At 42.9% G+C, this 25,641-nt stretch overlaps 5 protein-coding genes across 18 annotated transcripts in view; 2 read left to right on the plus strand and 3 right to left on the minus strand.

Annotated features, from left to right (window-relative positions):
- Positions 1-989, minus strand: part of PMS1 (PMS1 homolog 1, mismatch repair system component) — a 47,194-nt gene extending 46,205 nt beyond the window's left edge. For 7 of the 8 annotated variants that reach the window (XR_007889842.1, XR_007889841.1, XR_007889840.1 and 4 more), the window contains exon 1: positions 932-989. The gene's annotated coding sequence lies outside the window, so the exon portion shown is untranslated. Of the gene's footprint in view, positions 1-820; positions 884-931 lie in introns of those variants that run through there. The other variant, XM_051622949.1, reaches the window with a different exon arrangement.
- ORMDL1 (ORMDL sphingolipid biosynthesis regulator 1) lies at positions 338-8,132 on the plus strand. Of its 6 annotated transcripts, none has more exons than XM_051622975.1 (4): positions 338-457; positions 2,450-2,630; positions 4,952-5,103; positions 6,596-8,132. In XM_051622975.1, the coding sequence occupies exons 2-4, from the start codon at positions 2,457-2,459 to the stop codon at positions 6,729-6,731; spliced, it is 462 nt and encodes a 153-aa protein (XP_051478935.1). In that variant the 5' UTR covers positions 338-457; positions 2,450-2,456; the 3' UTR covers positions 6,732-8,132. The 6 variants fall into 6 exon arrangements, with proteins under 6 accessions (XP_051478935.1, XP_051478937.1, XP_051478934.1 ...); XM_051622977.1 differs by lacking the exon at positions 338-457 and adding an exon at positions 733-1,009; XM_051622974.1 differs by lacking the exon at positions 338-457 and adding an exon at positions 1,075-1,326.
- Positions 8,133-8,722: 590 nt separating this feature from the next.
- OSGEPL1 (O-sialoglycoprotein endopeptidase like 1) lies at positions 8,723-14,137 on the plus strand. 2 transcript variants are annotated; one of them, XM_051622963.1, is made up of 8 exons: positions 8,724-9,022; positions 9,439-9,688; positions 10,293-10,680; positions 11,551-11,755; positions 11,834-11,982; positions 12,480-12,610; positions 12,759-12,830; positions 13,811-14,137. In XM_051622963.1, exons 2-8 carry the CDS (start codon positions 9,477-9,479, stop codon positions 13,902-13,904), a joined length of 1,251 nt encoding a protein of 416 aa, XP_051478923.1. In that variant the 5' UTR covers positions 8,724-9,022; positions 9,439-9,476; the 3' UTR covers positions 13,905-14,137. The 2 variants fall into 2 exon arrangements, with proteins under 2 accessions (XP_051478924.1, XP_051478923.1); XM_051622964.1 differs by lacking the exon at positions 12,759-12,830 and having other exon boundaries at positions 8,723-9,022; positions 13,811-13,910.
- A 2,350-nt stretch (positions 14,138-16,487) lies between these two features.
- Positions 16,488-21,188, minus strand: ASNSD1 (asparagine synthetase domain containing 1). Its single transcript, XM_051622961.1, has 3 exons — positions 19,707-21,188; positions 17,912-18,093; positions 16,488-16,813 (listed from the first exon to the last, which is right to left on the minus strand). Exons 1-3 carry the CDS (start codon positions 21,186-21,188, stop codon positions 16,552-16,554), a joined length of 1,926 nt encoding a protein of 641 aa, XP_051478921.1. The 3' UTR covers positions 16,488-16,551.
- ASDURF (ASNSD1 upstream open reading frame) lies at positions 21,182-25,020 on the minus strand. Its single transcript, XM_051622979.1, has 4 exons — positions 24,867-25,020; positions 22,745-22,798; positions 22,184-22,259; positions 21,182-21,281 (listed from the first exon to the last, which is right to left on the minus strand). The coding sequence occupies exons 1-4, from the start codon at positions 24,939-24,941 to the stop codon at positions 21,211-21,213; spliced, it is 276 nt and encodes a 91-aa protein (XP_051478939.1). The 5' UTR covers positions 24,942-25,020; the 3' UTR covers positions 21,182-21,210.
- Between the last annotated feature and the right edge of the window lie 621 nt (positions 25,021-25,641).

The raw sequence follows: 25,641 nt of genomic DNA on the forward strand, positions 1-25,641 counted from the left end.
GTGTATTTCAGCTCAAGCCACATTACTACTGACTCCTTGTCAACCAGACACGTCTGTGCTCAGGGGGAAGGTGCAGTATTTTCTGTGTTTGAACAGTATCACTGATGCTATTCTTCCAACCCCTCTGAGCAAAGCCAGGGACAGGGTCCCTCTGAACAGCTGTAATACTACAGGCCATCAGGGAAACCACAAACAAAAGCTCCTTCAACTTCGCAGTTCGACCCTCACAGATTCCTAGATCAGCACCCAAACCCCCGCCCGACAGCCACCTATCTCAGAAGTCCACCAGAACACGTGCCCAAGGAATTCTTACGCTTATGGGGCGGGGGGGAAGGGAGAAAAGCTGCAGACAAAACCTGCGGACAGTCACACTTGCGTTCACCACACGAACCGGCCCCAACTCCTGGTTCTGCTTTTCATGAAGAAAAGCACGGGGAGCGCCGAGCCCCTGGCCGAGGTAAGGGGAGGGGAAGGCAGGCAGGGCCGGGGAGGGCCGAGCCCCTGCCGCGGTAAGGGGAGGGGAAGGCAGGCAGCGCCGGGAGGAGGCGCGGCTCCTGCCCCCGGCCCGCAGGCCTCGCTCCCCGGTGGGGCCTGGCCCCGCTTCGGGGGCTGCCACACTAGGCCCAGGCCTAGGCCCGCGGAGCCCGGGGCGGCAGCGGTTCCCGCCGCGGTGCCGCCAGCTGCCCAGAAAAGCGGCGTCCCCGCCCCAGCCGAGCCCCGGGGGAAGCGCTGGCGTTTCCCGCAGCGGGCGGACAGCTGCCCTGCCCTGCCCCGCACCGCCCGCCCCGGGAGCCTGCGCGGGGGCCTGGGCCCGCACTACCTGCGCGTCCGCAGCGCTCCCGCCGCCGCCGCCGCTCCTGTGGGCGGTGCGGGCGGCCCAGCCCGGCCCCTCCCCGGCAACCCTGCCCACGGGGCAGCCGGCGGGCTCTACCTGCGGCCGGGGCTCCGCGCTCCGCTGCTGTTCCTCAGCGGCCGCAGCCTCGAGTGGGGCCGGCGGGTCTCCGGAAAGGTGGGGCCGCGCTCGGGAGGCGGGGGGCGGGGAGCGCCGGGGCCGCCGCTCTTACCAGCAGGCCCCGCAGCGGCCCGTGGCTGCTGCCGTGGGGCCCGGCGGGCCGGGATGGCGGGAGGGGTCTGCCCGAGGGGTCTTCCCGGTGCGTGGCCGAGGAGAAGAGCGGCTCCGCGGGGAGGCCCCGGCTCCTGGCAGGGCGGGCTGCGGCGGGTGTGCGGGCACGGCGTCCCGCCGCTGCCGTGAGAGGCACCGGGCGCCGGGCTGAGAGCAGGAACCGTGAGGGAAAGGTGGGGAGAGACGGAAAGTTACACCCCGAGGTTTGTCTGTGTGCGCGTTCGCTTGCGGTGCTGCGTCCCGGGGAGGGGTGACAGGCTCGCTCCCCCCGGCGCGGGTGCTGCGTTCCCCGCACGTGTGCCTTCTGCAATGCTGTGCAACAAGTAGGGGTGAAAATCGGCATTGCCCCGGTTTTCAGGTTCTATCGCATCTATTTTTATTCTACATCCCGCTGTTAGTAGCCCAAACTACTTGGGTATTAGTGCTCTACAGCACTAAGTATGTGTAAGGAACAAGCTTCCTACTAAAAGCAAGCTGTTTGGGCTGGTCAAACGATGCTTTTGAATGCTGATTTAGGAGGAAGTTAAGAAGTCTCCATCCCAGTCCCATAAATGAATGTAAGTGTCTTACAGATCAGGTGAGTATGACGCATGCAACGAGGTTTTTTAAATTATTACAGCTTTTAGTGCAACAGTATGAGAGTGTCACCTCCAGTAAGTTGTGTCAGTCTCCTGAAGAAATCAGTTATGAAATTGTTCCATGTATCTCTGTGTATGTCTTTTAGAAAACTTTTGAACCCATTGGCTCATTTCAGCCAGATTTGAACTGCCTGTCTGAAAACTAAAAGATGGGGAGAGGAGGAAAATCTGAAATCTGCACTCTGCTGCAAGAAAAGCGTGCAGAAATTAGTCCTTATTGATTCTTTCTAGCAGTATTTGTCAGGGCAATTGGTAAATGCAGCATGGATTAGAAACACGAGGAAATCTGTCAGATATGGGAAGTGGAAAGGAACTGTGGATAATGTTGGTGGATGGAGGAAGGGCACAAAAGATACAAAGCTTGGTTTCTTACAGGTTTGCAACTTCAGCTTATTGATGGTTTGTTTTGTTTGGTGGTTGTTTGGGTTTTTGTTGGTTTTTTTTTTAATGTCTTTTCTGTAGCAGGCTTGTGGGTTTTTATTTGTTAGGGCTTTTTTTAAAAGAACAGATCCCAACAGCTTCTTTGTATTGACTTCTCTATAAATCATACTTGGAAGATCTTGAGGTACGTCTTCACTTACACACTGTCTGCTCTTTTAAAACGGCCTTTTCCCAAGTTCAAAAATGGTGTATGTTAAGTACTTCTCTAGAAGAGTAGCCTCAGTCTTCAAACAGTTCTGTTTTATAGGGTAAAAATGAACGTAGGAGTTGCCCACAGCGAGGTAAATCCAAACACGAGGGTGATGAACAGTCGTGGAATGTGGCTGACATACGCGCTTGGAGTTGGCATGCTGCACATTGTCTTGCTCAGCATTCCTTTCTTCAGTGTCCCTGTTGCCTGGACTTTAACAAATGTGATTCACAACCTGGTAAGTACCCTTTCTTGTAACAAAAATTTGAAAAGCTGTTCCTACGTACTTGTTTGTCGTAGCAGGAGATGAGAAAAATAGCCAGGCTGTATACAAGGCTCATGAAATCCAGCCAGCCAAAGCACCACCTCTGTGTGCCTTATCCACTATTAAATGAGTGTGCTGGTTTGGGAAGGAGGAGTGATACCTCATCACTTTTAAGCGCAAAACACAGGAAATACTGTTTGCATATTTTGTGATTTTAAAAGGCATTTGATTTAGCTAGAATCTTGCAAACATAAAATCATTATGCCAACCTACTTTTACAGTGTTTTGTATATTATTACAGAGCTGTGCTGAATCCATAAAATATATTACATTTGTAATACTTGGATGTTACCTACGAATGTTTCTACTGAAATCTGTTAGTATCCCAGAATGTTTAATTTCACCACTTCACCTGTTTGCTTGGACAGAAATATTTGTGTTCTTTTTCTTCTTGCTTTGATTTCTGATCAAGCTAGATTGATTTTAGTTCGGAAGGACTTAATGGTGTCAGTATAAAACTTTGTCACTGTACATGACATAAGAAAGATCTTACTTGAAAGCATTGGGAAAAGCCTTGACCCAGGCCCTGAAACCTTTTGTTATCTAGTGGATTGTCATTTGTATGATGACTTTTGTATGCAAAAGGATTTGGAAGCTGAAGACCCTAATCTTTTTTGCCTCCTCTCCCCAAGATGGGGAGGATAATTTTGCTGTAATAATTTAAGGTAATGTGGGTCCTGCCAAGCTTAGAGAAAAGAGGCAGCAATTTACATCACACTTGAGGTCCGCTAACTCAGCTTTCTAGGATAAACAGCAGAGAAGTGTTGACAGAAAGATAGCTTCTTCCTTATATAGGAAAAGGATAATTCACTTTACAGGGTGATGTTGGAAAGTATCCTCTAGAAGCCTGTAAAACAGTTTTTAAAAATCTTTTAATTTTTGTAGCTAGGTTTAAAATGAGTAGTGAGATTGTAAGCATCATTGGAGCATTTTGTGTGTTATCTCTGGCAGCACCAGGCATGCCTGACTTTGGAAGATGTTGGCAGAGACGGGTATTACTAAATATTTCCTAAATGCCTTACCAAATTCATTGTAAGTAGCTTATAATGGTAACAGGGATGAGAACATGCACTGGCAAGGAGCTTTCTTGAGGAACACTAGAAGATGAGTATAAACTGCACTTTTGGCTATTTCAGCATTTGAATGGTATTTTTTTGGAAACAAATAATTGAGTTGTTAACAAACAAAAATACTCTGGTTTTCAAAAACTGAAAAACTCTTAACTGACTTTGAAAGCATTTTTGGTGGTCCTTTCTGCAAGAACCAGTGTGAAATAAAAAGTGTAGTAAGCATTTGGATCTGTCCTAGAGGTGCCTTTTTGATTAAGTTATTAAAACCGAGATACTGCAAACATCATGAATTGAAGAATTAATTAAACAAATTAGTTCGCTTAGGTTAATAGGCCTTCAGTGAAGGGGCTGTTCAAAAAAAAAAGTGGAAAAAGATGGGAAGTGACTTGCTCAACTTTCACCTCCTACATAAGAATGCAGAAGAAATGTATTTTTTCTATATAAATCTTTCTCTAACAAATTCCCTAGATGCCTAAGAAATTAACGCTTTGGAAAGAAAGAAAATGGAAGTATTTGATGCTTTCTGGTAGGCACTCCTGCTTGGAGTTGGTGTGCTGTCTTTGGTAGAAAACAAACATTTGTTAAAACTGGAAGAGGATGACTCCCCTGTCTGATGGTTCTTTGGGCCTAAGTTGCTCTTTCAGAGCAGACCAGACGTGTCATGCTCCCATCAAATAGAAACAGCAGCGAAGAAGAGTCCAGTGTGGACAAGGAAAAGCAGTAAGGAGATGGACAAAGGGTATTCAATAGGTTGCTGGTAGTCAGCTTCTAAGCATTTGTGGTTACTAGGGGGGCTGAGAAAGCTTTCAGAAGTTCTTGAAATATTGCCAGTAGTAGATAGATCTGTTAAAATTATTTTGATTTGATGCAGTTTTTGTCATCTAATGTAGAAGATGAGGCAGTGGATAGGATGCCACGTATTCGACTTCAATCCTGACTGTGCCATTGACTATACAACCTCAGGCAAAACACATCTTGTCTCTTCCTTCCTCTTCTATAATTTGTCATTACAGGCTAGCAGCTCTTCTGGGTGAGAATTCACTTACTCTCTGGTTTTTTGTTGTGTTTTTTTTTTTCCACAACACATTGAACAATGTAGCACTTACAAAAATACAGCTAAAAATGCCACTGTTTTAACTATATGCCACTTCTTGTTTTCTCCAGGGAATGTATGTGTTTTTGCATGCAGTAAAGGGAACTCCATTTGAAACACCTGATCAGGGGAAAGCTAGGCTACTAACACACTGGGAACAACTGGATTATGGAGTACAATTTACATCTTCAAGAAAATTCTTCACAATCTCTCCTATAATTCTGTGAGTTGAAAAACTGTATTACGGATTAGTTGAATCATAGAGCTGTGATTTCAAAAGCTGCAACAAAGTGGGTTGCAATTTACATTCTAAAAGCATTTTCTTTCTCTTGTTTGTTTGTTCTACATCACAGAAGTAGGAAGTACATATTTACAGGCCATATATTCAACAGTCTTTCTTCCTTTCTGCAGCTTTCAACACTGTAATTCACATGCTGAAGTGGAAGTTTGTAAACAGTTACTAACTGGGCAGGTTTCAAAGATTAGGAACATTGTGAGGAAAACTTGCTGTTAAGTCTTGAAGTTCTTTACAATATTATGAAATCATAAATACTGAAAATGTAAACTAATTGCCATTATTGCAGGCACATGACACAATTTATTAACCATTTTGCAACTTGTGAGTTATAAGAAGTGTGGCTGTTGTGACTGATTTTGCGTGTTGGTTTTGCTTTTTACAGATTGTCTTGTTTACACTAGTTGTGTAAATAGATTCAAAATTCTACACTGCTTGTCTCTGTTGACAAAAGTATGGTTGTGTAACTAAAGGAAATCAGATACCTATTTAATACCCAACTCTAAAAAGTATTTCTGCTTTTCCCATAAGGAAGTTGTCCACTTGTATGGACAGGAGGGGAAGGGAAGATGCTGCATCATATTACAAAGTTGGTTCACAAAGGAGAAAAACTGAAAAAAAAAAAGCTGCTAAAAAAATTTATCTTCATTTCTTCCAAGATAGCTTTCCACTTTTCAGTGGGAATTTTGTATTCATAACACTTGCATGTGGTTCTCTTCATGCACTAATAATGAACAAGCAGCTGAATAAACATCTTTGTTTTGCTGGGAAAAAAGCAAAAACTCAACCATCTGATAGCCTCATTTCTGTGCCTAGTTTTTGCAAAGAATGAGATTAAATTATTGGCTCAAAGTGTAAAGAAGTTGGTAGTGAATTGGATTTTCTGAGGCACGTTTCCTTGTTCTTCCATTTGAACAGGTTGTGGACTAGCTTAAAAGAAATGTGTGCTGGGAATGTCTGTCAGACAGGAAACATTTTAGAATCACGCCAATCACAGTTGTGCTCAATAGAAATAATTTTTGCACTGAAAAATTCCAAATGCTGTGTCACTGAGCTTGTTAGGGTAACAGAACTGCAAGTATTTAGGTAACTCATCTTACAGCATTTAGAACCTGTTACCATAAATCAGGCTTGTAGCTGCAGAGGTTTGAGACTCCAACTTGAGGGGCAGGGAGAAATGCTGGGGGAAAAACTACCCAAGAGTTGCTTTTTAGCACCGTGAGAAATATGAGGAGAAGAAACTTAGTCCATAATTTTGCTGTGGATATTCCAGAATCTCAGGTGAGGTATTTAATACAGGACTAGTTTCTTAATCGGTAAAATGTGACTGGTTACTAAAGCACTTTTTTCAACTATGCTTTGTTTGTTTTATTTTAAATAAGGGTGTCATCAGCTAAGCTTGTTCCCTTTTCTCCTGCAGGTACTTCCTGGCGAGTTTCTACACGAAGTATGATCCAACACACTTTATCCTCAACACAGCCTCTCTCCTGACCGTGCTTATCCCGAAGCTGCCACAGTTGCATGGCGTTCGAATCTTTGGCATCAATAAATACTGAGCAGAAGGTTTGGCACTGACCACCCCTGACATGGCTACTGGTGCTCCCCAGGTGAAGGAAACGAGTAGTCTGCTGAGCTGTGTATCTTACCGTATTCAATGAGAGATGCTTCTACATCTGAGATACAATTTCTACTGCCTGCAGCATTGTCTGGGATGCAAGTTGAGTTTATAAGACGATGCCTTCAAATACTTAAATGTGAATCAGAAACCCCTAGAAGAAAGATTTCCATGAAGAACTGGGCAGGCCCAGATCTAAAGCATAATTCTCAGTAAGACTCTATGTGTGCCTGGCTGATGCTGGTGACTTGCTAGGAAAGTGCAAGGAACAGCTGAAATGGAGAGTAGTGTTTCAGAAATGGAGAGTAATGTCTCACAAATACCCAGTCAACCGTAATGGAAATGGTAACTTTACATATAAATCCAGGATCCTCAATGCCAAGGACTGGTGAGGCCACATTCTTAGATTTACTAGCTAGTTTCTGCTGTATGGATTGTAGGTGGTGGTGCTTGTCATTGCATTGTAAAAGTTTGTCTCACAGTAAATACTGTGACAGCTAGCATAAACTGATAGTGTAATTCATGCCTTATCTGTTCTCGTGATTTTATTTGTCACAATGACTAAAGAAAGTCCTTAACTGTCAGCTCAGGGGATTTCTACATCAACTTGATGGCTCCGTTTACGCTTTTACAACTTGCCACTGTTGTGATGATTTCCTTTTCCTTACCAGGATACTGACTTTTCTATGTGTTAATTGGACAGCCTGAAAAATTGATATTTCTTGTAGGATTTAGATTTTTTGACTATTTTCTCTGATACTTGACTGGTGGGTTATTTTTCAGTAGCTGAGAGGCCTGCAGTTGTGGGGTGGGGAGGGATCCTGCTGTTGTAGAAGCAGCTCCATTGCAGAGCAGCAGTGTCAAGAGTATGTAAGAGGAACTCTGTAGGTCCTAAGTTAGAACAGAATCTGAACTACAAGTAGGTGAATAGGCAAATCACATGGACTAACTGAATGCTTTTGTAGAAAAAAAAGTACAGGTAATTTGCATGTCTTAGAAATGTGGAGGAATGCTGTGTTGTAGGGGTACTGAGTAATCTTGTATATAATCAACACTGGAACTAGGGTGACGGAGGTACATCTAGAGCTCTGAGCACTTACTACTGTATCTTGGAAAAAGGATGAATTTTGAAGTCTACCATATGTCTGACAGGCAAAACTGGCTCAGATGTAACAGAAGACTCCCATTTCAGACTTGATTTACATTTCAGTTGCAGTGACAGCCAGTGAGCTGGGGAAAAAAAAGAAAGGTAGATGCTCACAGTGGTGTGTTTTCTCTTGTGCTGAGAGAATTTTCTGCCTCTTTATTTTATTGATAAAGATGCCGTTTAAAAAAACCAAAACCGTAATGAGTCATGAATTTTATTTTTTTTTTAGCAAATGGAAATAAGTGTGTTATTTGCACAGGCAGTGATAAATTGTTAACGTCTACATAACGACCGTCACAAAGCGATGTGAAAAAATCACTGTTTTCTGTACAAGGGACGAGGATTTTCAGACACGGCCCAAATCCAGGGACGCGGAGCGGCGGTGGGTGGGGCCGGGACCCCCGGTAACGGGACAGGGGGTATCTCGGGCGCTTGTACAAAGCTCCTGCCTAGCGGTGTTAAGATGACTCTGCCTGTTCTTCCGGGCCTTGCCGGCAGGCGGGACAGCGCTCTCCATGGCTGCCGGGCTGCGGCAACCGGGCGGCCCCGCTCCGCCTGCGCGCTGCGGCTGCTGCTGCTGCGGGGCCGCTCGCCTGGCCCGCGGCCTCGAACCCGCGACCCAGCGGTGGGCGCGGGAGCGCGGCGGCCCTGCCGGCGGGAGGGCGGGCGCTGGGCCCGAGCCGGGCCGCGGGCTCTGCCGGGCGGAAAGGTGCTGCTGGGAAAAGGGGAGGGAGGGGGCGTGAGATGGCGATACATCGCGATACAGCGCGGTACGGGGACACAGCGCGAGTGCGCGGGGGCAAGGCCTGTGCCGGGCGGGCCGGGGCGGGGGGTTCGGGCGCAGCTGCGGCCGTTCCGCGCTGCCCGGGGCGGCGTGAGGCGGTTCCGCGGGCCCGCTGGGGCTGGAGGCGAGCCCGGGGCGGCGGCGCTGCCGGAGGCGAGGCGGCTGGCGGCTGGGAGCCGGGCCGTGCCGGGCTGCGGTCCTGCCGCCGGGCACGGCTTGACCGGGAGTTTGTGCCGCTCCTGTAGGAGCGGGGAGCGCTGCACCCAGCGAGCGGGGCTGAGGAGCTGCCCTGAAGCGTAAGGTAAAACAAAGACGTGAGCTCCCAACTCTGGAGTTCTTGGTTTTTTTCTTGTGGTGTTAAATATCGTAGAACCATGGAATCCTTTTGGTTGGAAAAGACCGCTAAGATCATCGAGTCCAACCGTTAACCCAGCGCTGCCAGATCCCCCGCCGGACCGTGTCCCTCAGCATCTCCCCCCCTGGGCCCCTCCGGGGCGTGACTCCCGCTGCCCTGGGCAGCCTGTTCCCGTGCCTGACAACCTGCAGTGAAGAACTGTTTCCTAATAGCCAACCTAACCCTCCCCTGGCACAACTTGAGGCCATTTCCTCTTTTAAGGACATGTGGTCATTCATAACTTGAAGCGTAATGCCCCCCCCTTCAGAAAATCTAACCAGAGCACGTGCTTAAAAACCCTCCAGTAATAATAAACCGTACAGTTCTTTTGTAGGTGCAACTACCCGGTAGATTTTTAGCCATGAACAGCATTGCCAGAAGCCTTTTGAAATCGGTTAAGCACAGCCAGACTGCGTGGCTGAGGAGCAGCCCTGCTCACTCCGGAAAACAGCACCTTGGGAAACTGGTTCTGGGAATAGAGACGAGCTGTGATGACACGGGGGCTGCTGTGGTGGACGACGCCGGCCGTGTTCTGGGAGAAGCACTGCACTGTCAGAAGGAAATCCACTTACAGTAAGAATATCCTTTTCTCAGGGCTTTCGCCTTAGTCATAATTACATTGTTGTAGGATCTGTATAAAAGTCTTCTCTCCAGAAAACGCGTTAAGAGTGGGGGGTGTAAAGGCCTGTCTCTCGGGTGACACTGCATCCTGCTGGAGATACTACTGAGGGCAAAGAAAGAAATGCTGTACATTTAACTACTTTCTTTAAAAAATGCGTTTTCTCCAGTATTTTCTTTGAAAAAAGAGACAGATTACTTACCTAGGTTGGATTAAAGATGAAATAATTTTTACTGGTGAAACCACCAGATGTCTCAATTTTTTTAGGGGAAAATTACAGGCATTGTTGGCCAAGCACTCTGAATATTAAGTTACAGACATTGTTTTGGAACAGTGTTCAGATGCATTTAAGAAGTATGTGTACCAAATAAAGGCCTGATAAATGCTTTTCTGACTTCACAGTGATAATTAAGCTCTCTTCAGTGCACAGATGCCCTTTACACAGCATTTAAGAATGTGCTGAGGATATGGTGAGGTTAAGAGGTGTTCAAAATCTATTTGTATGCCTTTCTGTCTGTTAGGAAATAAAAATATATCGTAATTATTTGTTTTTACTAGATCGGGTGGAATAATTCCTGTGGTGGCACAGCAACTGCACAGAGAAAACATCGAGCAAGTCGTAGAAGAGGCTCTTAGTGTCAGTGGAGTTTCTGTGCATCAACTTGCAGCTATTGCAACTACAGTTAAACCAGGTCTTGCCCTGAGCCTGGAGGTGGGGCTGCGGTACAGCTTGAACTTGGTGAACAGGTACCAGAAGCCCTTCATTCCCATCCACCACATGGAGGCTCATGCACTGACCATCAGGCTGACACAGCACCTGGAATTTCCCTTCTTAGTTCTTCTGCTGTCTGGAGGCCACTGCATCTTGGCAGTAGCTCAGGGAGTTTCAGATTTCCTTCTGCTTGGACAGTCCATAGACATAGCACCAGGTGACATGCTGGATAAGGTAATATTTTCTTACATAAGTTAATCTTTTAATTTTTTAATTTTTATTGCAGTTACAGTACAATAATGGTAGTATTATCAGCCTGAGAACAGCACAATCTGAGCTCTACTTCACTTTTTAAAATATTTTTAAATACATTTAAGACACGAGGCTGTTAAAAACCTGTGCATAACATCTGTTGTAACATATGTAATATAATTGTATTTTTAGCAAATGGACAACATAACCAAAACTGGTGTTTCATTGACACCCATCAATTTGAGAAGATTGACATTGATATTTTAAAGGATGCTGTCAGGTTTAAAACAATACATACTAAAACATTTCTTACCTTTTTTTTTTTTTTTTATAGTTTGAAATGCCTCATTCGGCTTTGAGAATCTTTTAAGTTTTCTGGGTCAATGAGTACTTTCTGTGAAATTCATCACTTAAGAGCTTTGTTCTTAAACACAAGCAGAATTTTTAAACAGTATTTGCACGTGTTAAATAGCACAGTGGGGAAGTGAGTGGAGTCAGGAAGGGGATTTTGTTGAACATTAAAACCAGCTTTGCTCCTGTTTATCTGGTAATGCAGTATGGCAGTCTGTGTGTGTATAGCAGAAAAACTGGGTGATTAACCAATCCTGCAAAATCTGTTTGCCCAGACTGTTCCAGAACTCCATTCTACTTACTCCAGAAAAAAAACAAAAAGAGAGAAAAAAAATCCAGCCAGCATATATCTTGTTCTTAATGTGCCCTCTTTGTAACTGCACGTTGGATTGGATTTGGTGGTGTCTAATTACACTCCATGGGCTGCAAGAAGGCGATGCAGTTACAGGAGGTGTGAATTTCACTCTCCATTCCAAGTCTGTGGTTTATCCCCCCCCTTAGGTAGCAAGACGACTCTCTCTGAGGAAGCACCCGGAGTGCCAGAGCATGGCTGGGGGGAAGGCCATCGAGCACCTGGCGCGGGGGGGCAGCTGGCAGCAGCACGCCTTCCCGCTTCCCATGCAGCAGCATCGCAACTGCCAGTTCTCGTTTTCTGGCCTGCAGAACCTTGTCAACAAAGCCATCGTGCAAAAAGAGCGAGAAGAAGGTATTTTTAAACAAAGTCAGGTAGAAACTGTGTTTTTGACACCGTGAGGAAGGCCTGTGTGATGATACGTTTTTGTAGGTATTGAAGAAGGGGAGATCCTGTCCTGTGCTCAGGACATTGCTGCTGCTGTGCAGCATGCAGTGGCTGTGCACATCATCCAGAGGACATACCGAGCCATGCTGTTCTGCATAAAAAATAGCATATTGCCATCCAAAAGTGCAACTTTGGTGGGTACATGTTATTTTTTTCCTTTTTACATTTGATTGTATAACATAATTTCAAAATGCAGGTGACTTGTACTTGCTTCCTTAACAGGTGAGGAAGATGTCAACATGTATTACATTATTACATTAATCCTGGCATTTTAACAGTCTTATTACTGTTTACAATAAAGTCTCTCATAGTTTGGTTTTAAGATTTTCTTACCATCTGATCTGACTTTCTACAACAATTTAGGCCACATAATTTGACCTAGTGCTCCCCAGTATTTGTCAGTTGTTGTAGTTAGAACATGCTTCCCTTCAGGAATCTCTTCTAACAAAATAAGCTCACTTACCATGGTCTTTTCTGATATGTTTTCATCTTCAAATATATGTTTTAATCTTTGAATGCATTATTTACTGCTGTCTTCAGAACTTCATCTGATAACCTTTGTAAATAGGATGTTAACTTCAGTGAGGCTCATCAGTACTTTCACCTTTTTTTCTTTTGAAACTGCTGTCAGGTTGTATCGGGAGGGGTTGCAAGCAATCAGTATATCCGAAGAGGTCTACAGACTTTGGCAGATGCAAATGATTTTGCTTTTCTGTGTCCTCCTCCAAGACTGTGTACTGATAATGGTGTGATGATCGCATGGTAAGACTTGTTTCTCTTTCCCTGTGTTTCTACAGTGTTTTCAAAAGTTGACATCAGAGTAAAGTACTTTTGCTTATGGTCACTGAAGCACATACTTGTATTCAGGTGGTTATGACATGGGATTTTACATGATTGCTTTCTTGCTTAGGAATGGCATTGAGAGGTTATGTGCAGGAGTTGGTGTTTTACGTGACACTGGCGGCATCCGCTATCAAGCAAAGTGAGTGACTCATCCCATTCACAGTCCATTTCTTCACTTACTCACCACTGTCAGTGACAGTGGAAGGAGGTGCAGACTGGCAAGAGTAGCAGAAGAGTAGCAGAAGCTGAGTGTTTTTGCAGGACACAGAAGCTTTAAAAGTTATTAGCACTTCCTTTTCAATGTAGTTGTGAAACACAAATATGGTGTCTGGTGTTTGTTTTGGGTCAGTAACTTCAATCACCATACATCATAACAGTTCTATGTATTTTCCTGTTACCATTTAGGTATGGGAAAACTGGAGCAAGGTAAGGTGTAGTATGCTCCCCCTAGCTTCTCAGTCACTGGAGACATAAATCAAAATGCTCCAAGTCTCTATCCATAGCGAGCAATCAATTTTAAAAAAAAGTATTTGACATAAAACATCTGATTGTTTGTTTGTTTTTACTGATAAATACTGATATTTTTAATGACTTGTTAGGTAAGACATGTTCTTTGGATTTAAGTACATCCTAGGCTCAAGGCCAAAGTAAGTTGTAGTATTTCACAAGTATGTGCTGGTCTTCAACTTGGAATATTTTTCAGGTTTTTCCCCTTTCCACTTCCAGGAAAACAGACTTTTCCACATGAAAAATGAGAAAAATAACTCTCCTTCAAAAATAACTTGCTTGATATATCTCAGTGAATAAAATGCTAACTAGACTATACATTCTTCAATATTATTGCATAAAGAGATACCTGTGAATCTCTAGTGTGTCTTGCATTCATCAGTGAGAAGTAAAATGAATTGTCAACTAATCTAAGTAAAACAACATCCCCAAAAGATGACTTTGGAATCACAACTATGCAAACGTTTCCTCAATGGGAAGATGTTTCTAGGTACAACTTCAGATAGAAAAATACTGACTCCCCTGCTCAGTGTAAAGAAGGGTTTGTGAATCTGCGTATCTGTGATACAGCAGTTACTTATTTTTTAAAAAGGCATCATTTTTATTTTCTAGAGCTCCCCTTGGAATTGATATTTCAAAAAGAGTTGAAGAAGATTCCATCAGGGTGCCAAAACTAAAAAAGAAGATACAGTGGTTGGCACCTTAAAAAGCAACGTAGTAAAGTAAATGCCACTATAAATGGTTCACTAGCAACTCTTTCAGTGCTGTTACACTTACTGACAGTACAGGGCTTACAAGTTCTGGAAAATCATGTCAGACAAAAAAATGCTGTATGATATCACCAAAATTATTCCAGTTACTGTTCCACAAATGTCTAAGAATTCTAGGTATTTAAATAAGATTGCATTGCTTAATAAAAATAAATTTATAAAAATGAAAGTGTCTCCATTGTTTACAGTTTTAATTTATAATAAGGCTTATATATTTATAGTACCATGTTATAATTTAACAATGTATAATTAATGTAAGGTTTATAATTTACACTAAATCTTAACCAACAACCAACACACCTCCTATGACTGAAAAGTTAAGAGAAAGTGAGCAGGAGAGAACAGATTTCTAAGAAGTTCTCAGTGTGTTAGCTGTGCTAGTACAGTTGAATTTCAGAATACCTAATTCTCTACTGCTGGTGTTAGAACCCTATTTTTACTTACACAAAGTTAGAATTTTTAGGTCTAGGGCTAGTGCCTTTTAATTGTCTCCTTTTTGTATTAAGAGCTCAGTAAAGTTAATCACCATCTAAGTGAGCTGTTAAGATGCAAGTTCTGAGGTTTGATGTGAAAAAACAGTTGTTTGACCTTGCCTTTTGTTTGTCAGTATAACATGCTTTTACATTATTAGTCATTGCAGTGGTATTTACTGGAATAAATGTTTTCAAGTATTATGCACCTCTCCATTTTAGATGACAATAAGAGTTTTTCAGTTCATACTGCATATGCTTAAAATTGCTTCTATTTAAACACAAGCAAGTAGTAGGGATTTAAAGGACAGTTGCAAACAGACAAGTTGGCTGTTTTAAAAAATATTTATTAAAGTCGAGGGCAAGATGTAAAAAATTAACAAGGTATGTCTATTATTTTTTCACAAATACTTCATTTTTGGAAGGTTAAAATCCCCCTCAACTTAGCAAAAAACATTGGAAGATTACCTAGTATTTACATTTTGTTACATAGCATTTCTGGTCTAATTTTCCTGGGATATTAACTACAAGTAAAAGTAAAGTAATGGTAAATTAATTACCATTTGGTAATTTATCTGTATCATTAAGTAGTTTATCTTCTTGGTAAAGTAATATATGTATCTATATACATCTGGTTCACTGATTTCAACACAGATGAAAGACTGCAATTGGAGAAACAGGAAGCACAAGCTTTTTCCTTCCATGTTACATATAATCTCTGTTATCCCAGTTTTTAGTGGTGATCATTCCTTAGAATCAACAGTTCAGTCATTCTTGCTTTAAAGTCTCTGCTTCCAAACTTTATGACATGGAGCAGGAAGAAATCCCTGAATAGATGTATTTTGTGAGATAGTCAATGCTGATAGAATCCAAAACGTATTTTCCACCAGGTTCCCAACCTTATGAACTGGAGGTGGAGTGGTTCCAGGATAGCCTCCCAAAACTACTGTTTGGACCAGACAGCTTGATTTTACCACCACAGAAGCTTACTTGCATAATACTACAAATAAAGCTAACAGATCACTGTTATGTTTATCTCAGTTAAGTGTTTGAGAGTTTACATAGCAAAAATGGTTATTTTTTTAAAAAAATAATTAATGAACAGTGATAATACAGCACACGAGGTCTTGACAGGTTTGCTGCAATCTGTAGGTTTTTTTGTTTGTGGCTGAAAATTGAAAGCACAAAAGGAAGTGGTGAATTTGCAGCTTATAGTTTTGAAAGCAGCTGCTAATGCTTCTGAAAACCTACTTAGAAACAAGGAACTCTTTGGGTTAAAAAAACCCCACTAAAACAACAACAACAAAAAATCAGTAAACTAGTACACTTAAAAGCAAGCAAATACAAAATACCAGCTAGGAATAATGAGGTAGATTGGAAGTGATCTTTGTTGACATATGCAGTGGATGCTTTGCAACTACAGAAGTAAAAGTAGCAGAGCTAATGCAAAAAGGAAGGGGAGCAGGCTAGGGGGAGAGCTAATGAGGGACAAAGAACAGCCTGCAGGGAGCTTCCATTTCCCTGGGAGCAGAGGGAAGCCAAGGCTGGGGACCACCAACCAACCCAGGCCTGCAGAACTGGAGGCTGCACAGCACAGCCCCAAAACACCCAGGGTGTGTGTGGGTGTCTGTGTTGCTCAAGTAACTAAAGGGCAAGCATGATGCTTGGAGGGCAGATCTCCAATAGGCAGCAAGGCCTGAGACCCTCTGCTCTTCCTGCTCTGACAATCCAGGCCAGCTCCTCATGGTGCCCTCCATTCTAAATGCATAAACAACCCGAGCCCTCTCTTAAAGCACAGGTGCAAAACCAGCCCTTCTCTACTGTACTGAATTCTGTGTATGTGATAGATTTAATATGCTTTTTGTGACACTGAAGAAGGGTGGAAAAGCCAATCTCTGGCTGTTCTCTCTTCCCCAGAGCCCACTACTCCCTTCTCTCCCAAGGATGCATTCATAGTGAGTGTCTACTACGAGTACACATGTACATGTATTACTTTGAGGATTATTAATAATGACCAAGTTTGTAAAAAAAAAATCAACAGACCAAGCATCCTAAGAAAACTCCAAAGATTTACTGAATTTGCAAACAATAAATGCAACATCAAGGTGTAGCTCTATAATTCGTTTACTGAAAATGACTTCAGTCTGCTGCACATGTCAGATGCTTTTTCATTCTTGCTCTCTAGTTTTGCAATCCGAGATCCAAACTGTAGAGCTCTTTTTGGCAAAATGGTGGATGCTGCAAGACCCAATTCCTTAGCAGCAAGGCGCAGGATCAGTTTCTCACCAATTCCTCGAGGTAAAGTCAAGTCAGCTTTTTCTGAGATGGGCAGAGAATTGAGGAATGAAACAACCTCTTCGTCAAGAAAAGGAAACCTGAGGGAAAGATATAAATGGGGAAAAGACCCTTTAAAAACTTCAAATAGTCTTGGTTTTCACCTTTACCACATGCAAAGACTTCAGTTTGTGTCAATTCCTGATACAGATGCACCTTAGTTGTCAGTGTCACAGTACTGAGGCTGGTCTCCAAAACATTTACACAGTCTTGGAGAAAGAAAACATAATATATCATGCTTTCAAAACTCAAGCAAAGAAAAGAGTAAGAACAAGCATCAGAAATGTTTGGTTTATACAAAACAGAAGTTATGAAGAAAATCAGAAAATACAATGGAAGAGCAAGACAGATTTTAAAGTAACACTTCTCAAGGTAACTTCTAAGTATTTAAAAATGCTGTATGAAGCTACCGTGTGACTTGGAAGCAAAAATATTTAAACACACTCTGACAGTGTTCCAAATTCCACGCATTCATATCTAATCACAAGTATGACTAACACCATAGCTTGTCCACCTCTGCAACTGCTGAACTGAAAATGTCTTAAGAAAGAACAGATTTGGAAAATCAATGGCACAAAGACCACATGAAAAGACATGTCTTTCTCTGCTACTGGACATCACCCAAGGAAATTTTTGCAAGTTGGTAGTACCATGGGGAAAAAACCCCACAAAGTTATTTTTCAGCTATTTTGACTTAATCACTAGAAAATGCAGTGCATATTGATCATGCCTTTATTGCATGGACAGGAATACATGCCTTTTATTATGCTGTCATTCTCCAAAGTCACTCCTCAAATGACCAGACCAGTCCCCTTCACAGAGGACTGTTCCACTTAAAATTATAAAACAAACTTGTTTTTTATTATTTCAACACCTGTTGCTGCTTTTTAAAACTTCCAGATGGAAATCCAATGGTCAAGTTGCTAAATTTCCTTAAGTAACTCTTTGCAGTGCTGCAGACTACTTTTTAAAAAACAAAACCAGATAAACCCCACAAGACAGTACACATCAACAAAACTGCAGCAGAACTTGAGAGACAACAAAATGCAGAGAAGTGTCTATTAAGCTTTCCATTGGGAGTGTTAAAAGCAGAATCTAACCAGCAAAACCAGTTTTACTTCATGTTAAAACAACAATACCTGGCTTCTTTTCCGTGATCACCAATAATCCTGTCATCTCTACCGAGATTTCTAGAAGAAATGCGATCTAACTCCATTTCAAGTTCTTTATTCAGCCCCTCCAAGCCATATTTTTTGAAGCAAACACGATGTCGAGAATACCCAGCAAGCTGTTCATCTGCTCCAATTCCTGTAAGCACAACCTAAGAAAACAGAGCAAAATAAATCTTTCTTAATATCTATGCAAGCTGAAAATACGTAACAGATCTTAAAAGTTTAACTGTATCTTAAGGAAAATAACTTTTACACATCTTCTCAACATATTACCTATCATGATGGGATGTGCCTTACACATTTACCAAGCCTGAAACAGTTCCCAATAAAGTCTCTGTAATTCCCAATAAAGTCTCTGAAAACCTGCAGTAGGTTCACAATCAGACATAGAAATACATACAAACATTTCTCCTGAGGTAAGGAAAAAGCACCAAAATTATGTTGTGCCCATCACAAATATTCGAGTATCTTTGAAAAATGTCTTTGTTAGTTTCTAGTACAATAAACAGTACATTAAGCACCAGCCTTTATAGAAAAAAAACCTGCTGCTGCAGATTACACAGTATGTTGTAGGTTCTAAATGCTCACCTGAATGTACATCCAGATTACTGATTTACCAGCTACTAATAACTGCATTACAAGAAATAAAAATGTGCGATCTTGTTCTGTCTATTCAATAAGCACATAAAGTATAATCAGGAGAAAAACACTAATATACCTGGTCCACTACTGTGCCTTCAACAGCAATTCCTGTAAAAAGTGAAAGTCTCTTAACATAAACAGTCGTGTGTGTTTTACTAATCTGACACCAGCTAGCGGTCAATTCATTTTTGACCTGTGCACAGCAGTAAGTAACTGATGGGAGAATGACAATTTCACTTCCTGTTTTACTAACTCATGACCAATTTCTTCATACTCAGAACCCCAGATGAATTTGTATATTTTGTAAACCTGAGATGCACAGCCTTCAGTAGATCAGTCAGCTAACCCGTGTTCTACAGCAGAAGTTTTTACACAAACTGTTGTGATTGTTGGCGTTTTTGTTGTTGGTTTTTCTGGGGGTTTAAGATCTAGCGATTAACTGAAAAGTAACAGAAGCCTCAAAAAGAAAAAGGCAACAGTGAACTGCAAACTCCTGAAATTAAACAGTTCATTCTTCCCTACACAAACCATCAGGAATTGGGAAGTGAGGAGAATCAAATTCCCAAGAAAATAATCTAGTTACTAATAAGATTTTAAACTACATAGATGAAAATATGTTACAGAAAAGGATGAACTACTTTTTTGTAGTTCTATCACTCAATCAGACTCCAATTATAAAAGATTCCAAGTAGTCACCTTTTCTGCCATTATTATTATTTTGCCTAAGTAACAAGCTAGTAATTGTATAGCCATTGGGATGTTGGCACAAAACAGTATTACTGAATGCTTCATTAATGTTTATCTCTAAATTTGTTAACCTATTCAGTTTGGATTGAGTAGCAGTTACTACTGGAGTTGAAACACTAAAGCTGAGAGATGAATGTCATTTCTTACACTGTTGCTTATTCAAGCTTAATAAAAAGACATACATATTACATGACAAAAGAACTGAACGCAGTTTTAACTCCTGAGTTACACAAGGATTCAGTATGGAACTGTTCTATACTCTGCCACTGAATTTCAGAAGTCTTATGAATATTAAACACCCCTGCTGATTTCTGAAACAAAAGAACTTTGTTTACATTCACAGTTCAAACATAAGGCAGAAAACAAACAGTACCTTTGCAGGACTATTATATGGTTTCAGCTCTCCCTGGTTACTAATAAAACCCTCTCCTCTGGAAGCAAACCAGATTGCACAGCCAATGCTGTCATCCAAGACTGTATCCAGGGGATAAACTAAGTGATTAATGCACTGTTGTCTCATTTTATTCAATTCCTCTAGTGTAACATTGATTTCCACAAAGTTCCATGTTCTTGAAGGATTAATGGCTTCTAATTCTTTCAGTCCTGCCCTACCAGTGAGTCTGTCTGGAACATCAAAGCAAGATAAATGAGCACCAGCTTTAGCATCAAGATCTTTACAACTTTCTTGAGGACAAAGCAAATCACGCTGTACTTCCTGGAGGGTATGTTTTTTAGTGGTACCCTTTTGCTTGGTGTGTTCTTTTATCATGAAAGCTACATTGAGAAGATCGATTGGTTCCCCTAAAGGCACATGTTTATCAGCAAGGGCTGCGATAACCATAGAATCGATGCCACCAGAAAAGAGCACTGCAACATGTGCTTTCCTATTAGACATGCTTCGAGTTGCTCTTGTTTCCCAATCTTCATCTCTAAAGAGAGATAAAACTCGTCTCTTCACTGCTTCACTTAAAACATCAATAAACTGATGGACTAATTTTTTCTTGTGCTCCTCTGCAAGAAATCCTTGAAGGGTTTCTACAGACACCGTATGTATATTGTTGCTAACATTAGTGCTTGGACATCCACCTGAAGCTTCAGAAATTGTTTTGTTTAAGGAGATAACTGGTGCTCTGAGACACAGTTTTGATTCATTCATCACAAGAGGTATGTGGTTTGGTAAGTCTTTTGAAACATGGTCCAGAACATTACTAAATATTGGTTCTACTGCCTTCTCTGTGCAGCTGTACTTCCATGGAAACAAAATTAAAGACAAAGATTTAGTTGTTGCACAGGCTTTGAGATTGATTTTGAATATTCCAGATGCTGGGACTTCCTGCCACTGGTTATCTGATTTGGAATAAACACTTACAGATGTGAGACAAAAACCACTGTCAGCCTCATTACCGAATTGCCAAAGCAAACTACGACGACCAAAATAATCTCTTCCAAACCATAAAGTGTGTTGAGATGCTTGATAATAAATAAAAGACCATGGACCCCGAAGTGATGAGAAGAGTGACAAAATGTCTGCTTCACTACTGCATAACGCAAGATGATGGAACATGACTTCAGTGTCATTCTCTAGATCTCCTACATGCACTCCATTGAAAATTTCTCCATTCCAAAGAAAAATATTGTCACTGGCATCTTTCAGAGGCTGAGGTGTTATCAGTCCCCTCAAGCGAAGTACATGGCCAGAAAACAGACACTTGTAAGAGAGATCAGATGCAGTTTTTATCAGCTGTTGGCTACTGTCAGGTCCTCTTCTTCTGAGATGGCAGAGTATGTCTTTGTTGAAGAAATCATGAATAGCATGCTCGCTACACCAGGTAACAACACAACAAATGCCACACATTGTGACTTGGAATTCAGACGGACTATTTCTTGATTTTAGTCTTTTCTGAATTTTCCAACTCTTGATGTGCCTTCTTTAATTCATCTAATGTATCTGTGTAACAGAAAAATACACAGATTTGTAAATGGGTATGTTTATGAGCAAATAAGTCTAAGAGTACATCTACAAAATGAGTAGCTCTGGTCACTTGCTTAATTAAGGAGATAAACCCAAAATGCTAAGTAAGAAAACTGCTACAGTATTGATGGAACACAAACATAGCCCACTATAGATTATTCCTCTTTCATTATACGAAGATTATGATTTATTTTTTTCTCTCCAAGAATACCATACTACAAATACAAGAATTAGAGGAATGGCCAACTATTGCCTATGTTATCAGCATGATTTACACTTTTATAATAATAAGAAAAGTAAACTGTCAATTAAAACATCAATGTTATTTACTTAAATCAAAGGAAAGAAAATGAAAGTAGAATTGTTCATTCTAGAAAATAAATGCACACTTTAAAATTTATACATTTCTAATGCTTGTTCTCTCATCAGCACTCTTTATCATTCATTCTTCTATCTTCATAATCCCACAGATCCAGTCTTTCAACTATCTAAAGATTTCTAGCTTAGCTTGCAGTTTAACTCATCATTATTTTCTTCCTACTCATCCCATGCAACTTTTAAGACTTTTAAAATTATTAAGGGACAAAGCACTATACAGCTTTGCAAAGAGCACTGAGAACAACAGCTCCTCTGTGGGGCAGATGTCCTCGCTCTTTCTGTATCTTCAGCACTTGCTCTTTTACCACATCCATGTAGCAAGTGGAAACACTTTCACATTTATCCAGCCCAGAAAGAACAAGCATGTGTCTGAAGTCTACTTTGCATCTGATATACAGTTGCAAGGCTTTCATTTTAATACACCTTGGAAATCATTAACAGCTACAAACACAGCTTTTATATAGTTAGCTATTGGATCAAATGTCACTTTGCAAACTTACTTTTGCACTGCGATAGCGTTTCTGTTCGGTCCACAAGGAAGAATATGTTGCTATTGGGTTGCTGCCTATAAACTTTCTGTAAAAGAAAACCAACAATGCATTAAGTCAAAGCAACAAACTGGCGACCACGCTGCAGCAGAAGCTGATGCCCCTTCACTTTTATGCAGCAAGGACAAGTTCTGCCCTGGCAACACCCACATTCTAATGTCATACCATCAAAAACATTTCATTATCAACCCGTGACACCACATTCTATTTTAAAACACATACACATGGAAAGTAAGGATACTTCATGAAGTCTTCTGATCAACTCAAACATGTTAGTGTAGTAACTCAGATAAAACATAAAAAGGAAAAAAAACCCCACAACAATATACTGTGTTACACTGCACAAGTGTACATAATCAAACAATTTGGAGGACAAATTATTCTGAAAACACTAGATCCCATCTGTACTAAAATCTGTATTTAAACAATTCAAAGACAATTCTCCTCTTGTCTCTATGCTTATTTCTTTGATGCTAAAATTAAATAGACAAAAGCAAATCTCTAAATATTTACCCGGTTCTTCTTCAAATTAGAAAGCTCATCAACTACCACCTTCTGCTCTTTAATCTGAAAGACAAAAAAGATGTATTTCAATTTAATGATTAAAAATAAACCACTGTATTATAATCCTGGTGGTGAACATGATTACTGTTATTTTAAGACAGCTACATGCATATATAGTTGCTGTCTTCTGAAAGGGCCACTGAAGAAAAAATAGAAGAAGAAATTTAAATTAAATACTAATTAAATACTAAGTAACTGTTCTACAAACAGGTTATCTTGCATGGACTGGTATTTCTCCTACCCTTGAAAGCAATCACTACTAGGAAGCCAGAGTACCTCGAGCTATGTATAATCAGAGATCACACTTCTCCCCCAGAAGAAAACATGCAAACAACTAATAAAACATCAAGTAACTTTAGAAAACAAAATTTAGCATAATATATACAATACACTTTAAAAATCACAGGTATTATCCAGATTCAAAATGAAACCAACAAAAACCCAAGCCCCCTAAAACTGTACTATAGATCAATGGAAGCCTTTCTACTGCTCTGGAGTTTTGCACACACTTCATTACTACCACTGGCAGAGTTGGAAGGTATTCCTATTTTCTTTTACAATGACAGCTGTCAATGCTAATGAGCAATCAGGAGGGCCATCAAAAGCCAACAAGTAGAACAAAATCTAGTCAGCAACACTCAATGCTTTTTGTTAGAAATAAACAATGTTGTTTTCTTTGTTCTTATGTCAAAATCTTAGGGGTAGGAATTAGGGATTGGGATAACAAAGGGAGTCTTGTGGTTGGAGTCTACTACAGGCCGCCCAGTCAAGTGGAGCCTATTGATGAAGTCTTAACCCAGCTCCAGGAGACATCATGATCACAGACTCTCATCTTGCTGGGGGATTTCAACCACCCCAACATCTGTTGGAAAAGTAGCATGGCAAGCTGTAGGTAATCTAGGTGAGTGCGTCGATGACACCTTCTTGACAAATTGACAGCCCTACCCAAGGGGACCTGATGGTCACAAATGCAAGTGAAACTCATCAGGGATATCAAAGTTGAAGGCAGCCTGGGCTGCAGCGATCATGCACTAGTGCTGTCTGCTGTCCTAAGGGGTATGAGGCAGATGAGAAACACAGTCAGGACTAAATTTCAGGAATGCAAACTTCCAGTTCTTCAAGGAATTAGTAAGTGGGACCCTATGGGAAACAGCCCTCAGGGACAAGGGAGCAGAACAGAGCTGGCAGATCTTTCAGGATGCTTTCCAGAAAGCGCAAGAGGTCTCAATCCCCAGGTGTAAGAAATCGGGCAAGGAAGGCAAGAGACCAGCATGGCTGAGTTGAGACCTGCTGGTCAAACTAAAAGACAAGATGGACCGACAGAGGCAGTGTAAGTGGGGACAGGTGTCGTGGGAAGAGTATAGGGATGCTGCTCGGTTGTGTAGGGATGAGGTCAGGAAGGTCAAGGTGCAGCTGGAGCTGAACTTGGCAAAGGATGTAAAGAAAAACATGGGCTTCCAGAGATAAGTAAACCAGAAAAGGAAGGTTAAAGAAAGCATATCCCCCCTGATGGGGGACATTGGTGAACAGCGGAGGACAGTCGTGACCTAGTAAAAACTAGAGAAGAGAAGGCTGAGATTCCCAACAACTTTTTTTCCTCAGTCTTCACTGGGAACCTCTCTCCTCATGGCTCTCAAGTGGATGGCCCAAAGGACGGAGATCAGTGAGACACATAGCAGATAGAGGCAAAGCAGATACTACAGAGAAAAACCTCACTGTGACTCTGCTGACGTGTCAAACTCAACTTGGAGCAGCAAGAACTAAAAAAAGCAGTTTATGAGAGAGCGAATGGCAACGCCGAGAAGCACCCGCTGCTGGGCAGCCTCTCCGAGCGCCGCGCCGCAGCAGCCCCGGCCTCCGGGCGGGACGCGCCCTCCTCCTCCTCACGCCGATCGCGCCCGGGGTGACACAAGCTCCGTGAGGCCGCCTACCCAGGCAGCAGGGCCCTAGATCTGTCCCATATAGCCGAGAGCCCCACGGGCATGCGGGGAGAGGACGCAGCCTCCGGCGCCGCCGTTACCCGCACCGCGGCCTCCTCCCGCCCGCCCGTCCGCGGGCCGCCTCAGCTCACCCTCAGGCTCAGCTCCTCCTTGTGGCGCAGCTTCGCGTCCTCCCCTTCCTCCTGCCGGGACGAGGGGCCTGCCATGGCCGGGCACCGGGCACACGGGCCGCTCCCCGCACCGCCCGCCGCTCCCCGCACCGCCCGCCGCCCAGACAGGCAGGGCGCCCGCAGCCCGGCGTCGCGAGCGCGCATGCGCGCGGCAGGGCCGGGCGGAGCACCAATCAGGTTCTTCCCCCGGCGGCGGCACTGGGCACGCGCGGGCCGTTGGGCGCGAGCGGGTGGGACTGGCGTCGTCGCGCGGCTGAGGGGGCCGGTGCTGCCGGGCCCGGCCTCCTGCTGCTGCTGCGGCCCCGGGCCCGGCCCGGCCTCGCCTCCTGCTGCTGCTGTTGTTGCTGCTGCTGCTGCTGCGGCCCCGGGCCCGGCCCGGCCTCGCCTCCTGCTGCTGCTGTTGTTGCTGCTGCTGCTGCTGCGGCCCCGGGCCCGGCCCGGCCTCGCCTCCTGCTGCTGTTGTTGCTGCTGCTGCTGCTGCTGCTGCGGCCCCGGGCCCGGCCCGGCCTCGCCTCCTGCTGCGGCGGCCCCGGGCTGCGTCCTGTACCTGTGAAAGGGTTTCTGTGAATCCCGGTGGCAAGGCTAAGGTGAAGAAGCCGTTTGGAGCGAGGGCTGGGCAGCTGGGCCTTGTGGAGTTTGAAGGGAGAAAGCAAAATAAAGACTGGGGGAAGCGTTTTCCCTTGGAACTGTTAGGTGTGGTGGTGCACCTGAGCAGCTTGTGCTGAGGCACCTTTAA

This window comes from Apus apus, chromosome 6, assembly GCF_020740795.1.
Source record: "Apus apus isolate bApuApu2 chromosome 6, bApuApu2.pri.cur, whole genome shotgun sequence".
NCBI classification, from domain to species: domain Eukaryota; kingdom Metazoa; phylum Chordata; class Aves; order Apodiformes; family Apodidae; genus Apus; species Apus apus.

Excerpts from the sequence above, each read along its gene's own strand:
- ORMDL1 (XM_051622971.1), top strand. Across the intron at positions 2,631-4,951 it reads CAAATGTGATTCACAACCTG|GGAATGTATGTGTTTTTGCA; the intron begins GTAAGTACCCTT and ends TGTTTTCTCCAG. Across the intron at positions 5,104-6,595 it reads ACAATCTCTCCTATAATTCT|GTACTTCCTGGCGAGTTTCT; the intron begins GTGAGTTGAAAA and ends TTTCTCCTGCAG.
- OSGEPL1 (XM_051622963.1), top strand. The coding sequence starts at position 9,477 with ATGAACAGCATTGCCAGAAGCCTTTTGAAATCGGTTAAGCACAGCCAG. Across the intron at positions 9,689-10,292 it reads CAGAAGGAAATCCACTTACA|ATCGGGTGGAATAATTCCTG; the intron begins GTAAGAATATCC and ends TGTTTTTACTAG. Across the intron at positions 12,611-12,758 it reads AATGGTGTGATGATCGCATG|GAATGGCATTGAGAGGTTAT; the intron begins GTAAGACTTGTT and ends TTTCTTGCTTAG.
- ASNSD1 (XM_051622961.1), bottom strand. The coding sequence starts at position 21,188 with ATGTGTGGCATTTGTTGTGTTGTTACCTGGTGTAGCGAGCATGCTATT. Across the intron at positions 18,094-19,706 it reads CATATAATAGTCCTGCAAAG|GTTGTGCTTACAGGAATTGG; the intron begins GTACTGTTTGTT and ends CTGTTTTCTTAG. Across the intron at positions 16,814-17,911 it reads GATCACGGAAAAGAAGCCAG|GTTTCCTTTTCTTGACGAAG; the intron begins GTATTGTTGTTT and ends TCTTTCCCTCAG.
- ASDURF (XM_051622979.1), bottom strand. The coding sequence starts at position 24,941 with ATGGCAGGCCCCTCGTCCCGGCAGGAGGAAGGGGAGGACGCGAAGCTG. Across the intron at positions 22,799-24,866 it reads AGGAGGAGCTGAGCCTGAGG|ATTAAAGAGCAGAAGGTGGT; the intron begins GTGAGCTGAGGC and ends TTTGTCTTTCAG. Across the intron at positions 22,260-22,744 it reads CTAATTTGAAGAAGAACCGG|AAAGTTTATAGGCAGCAACC; the intron begins GTAAATATTTAG and ends TTTCTTTTACAG.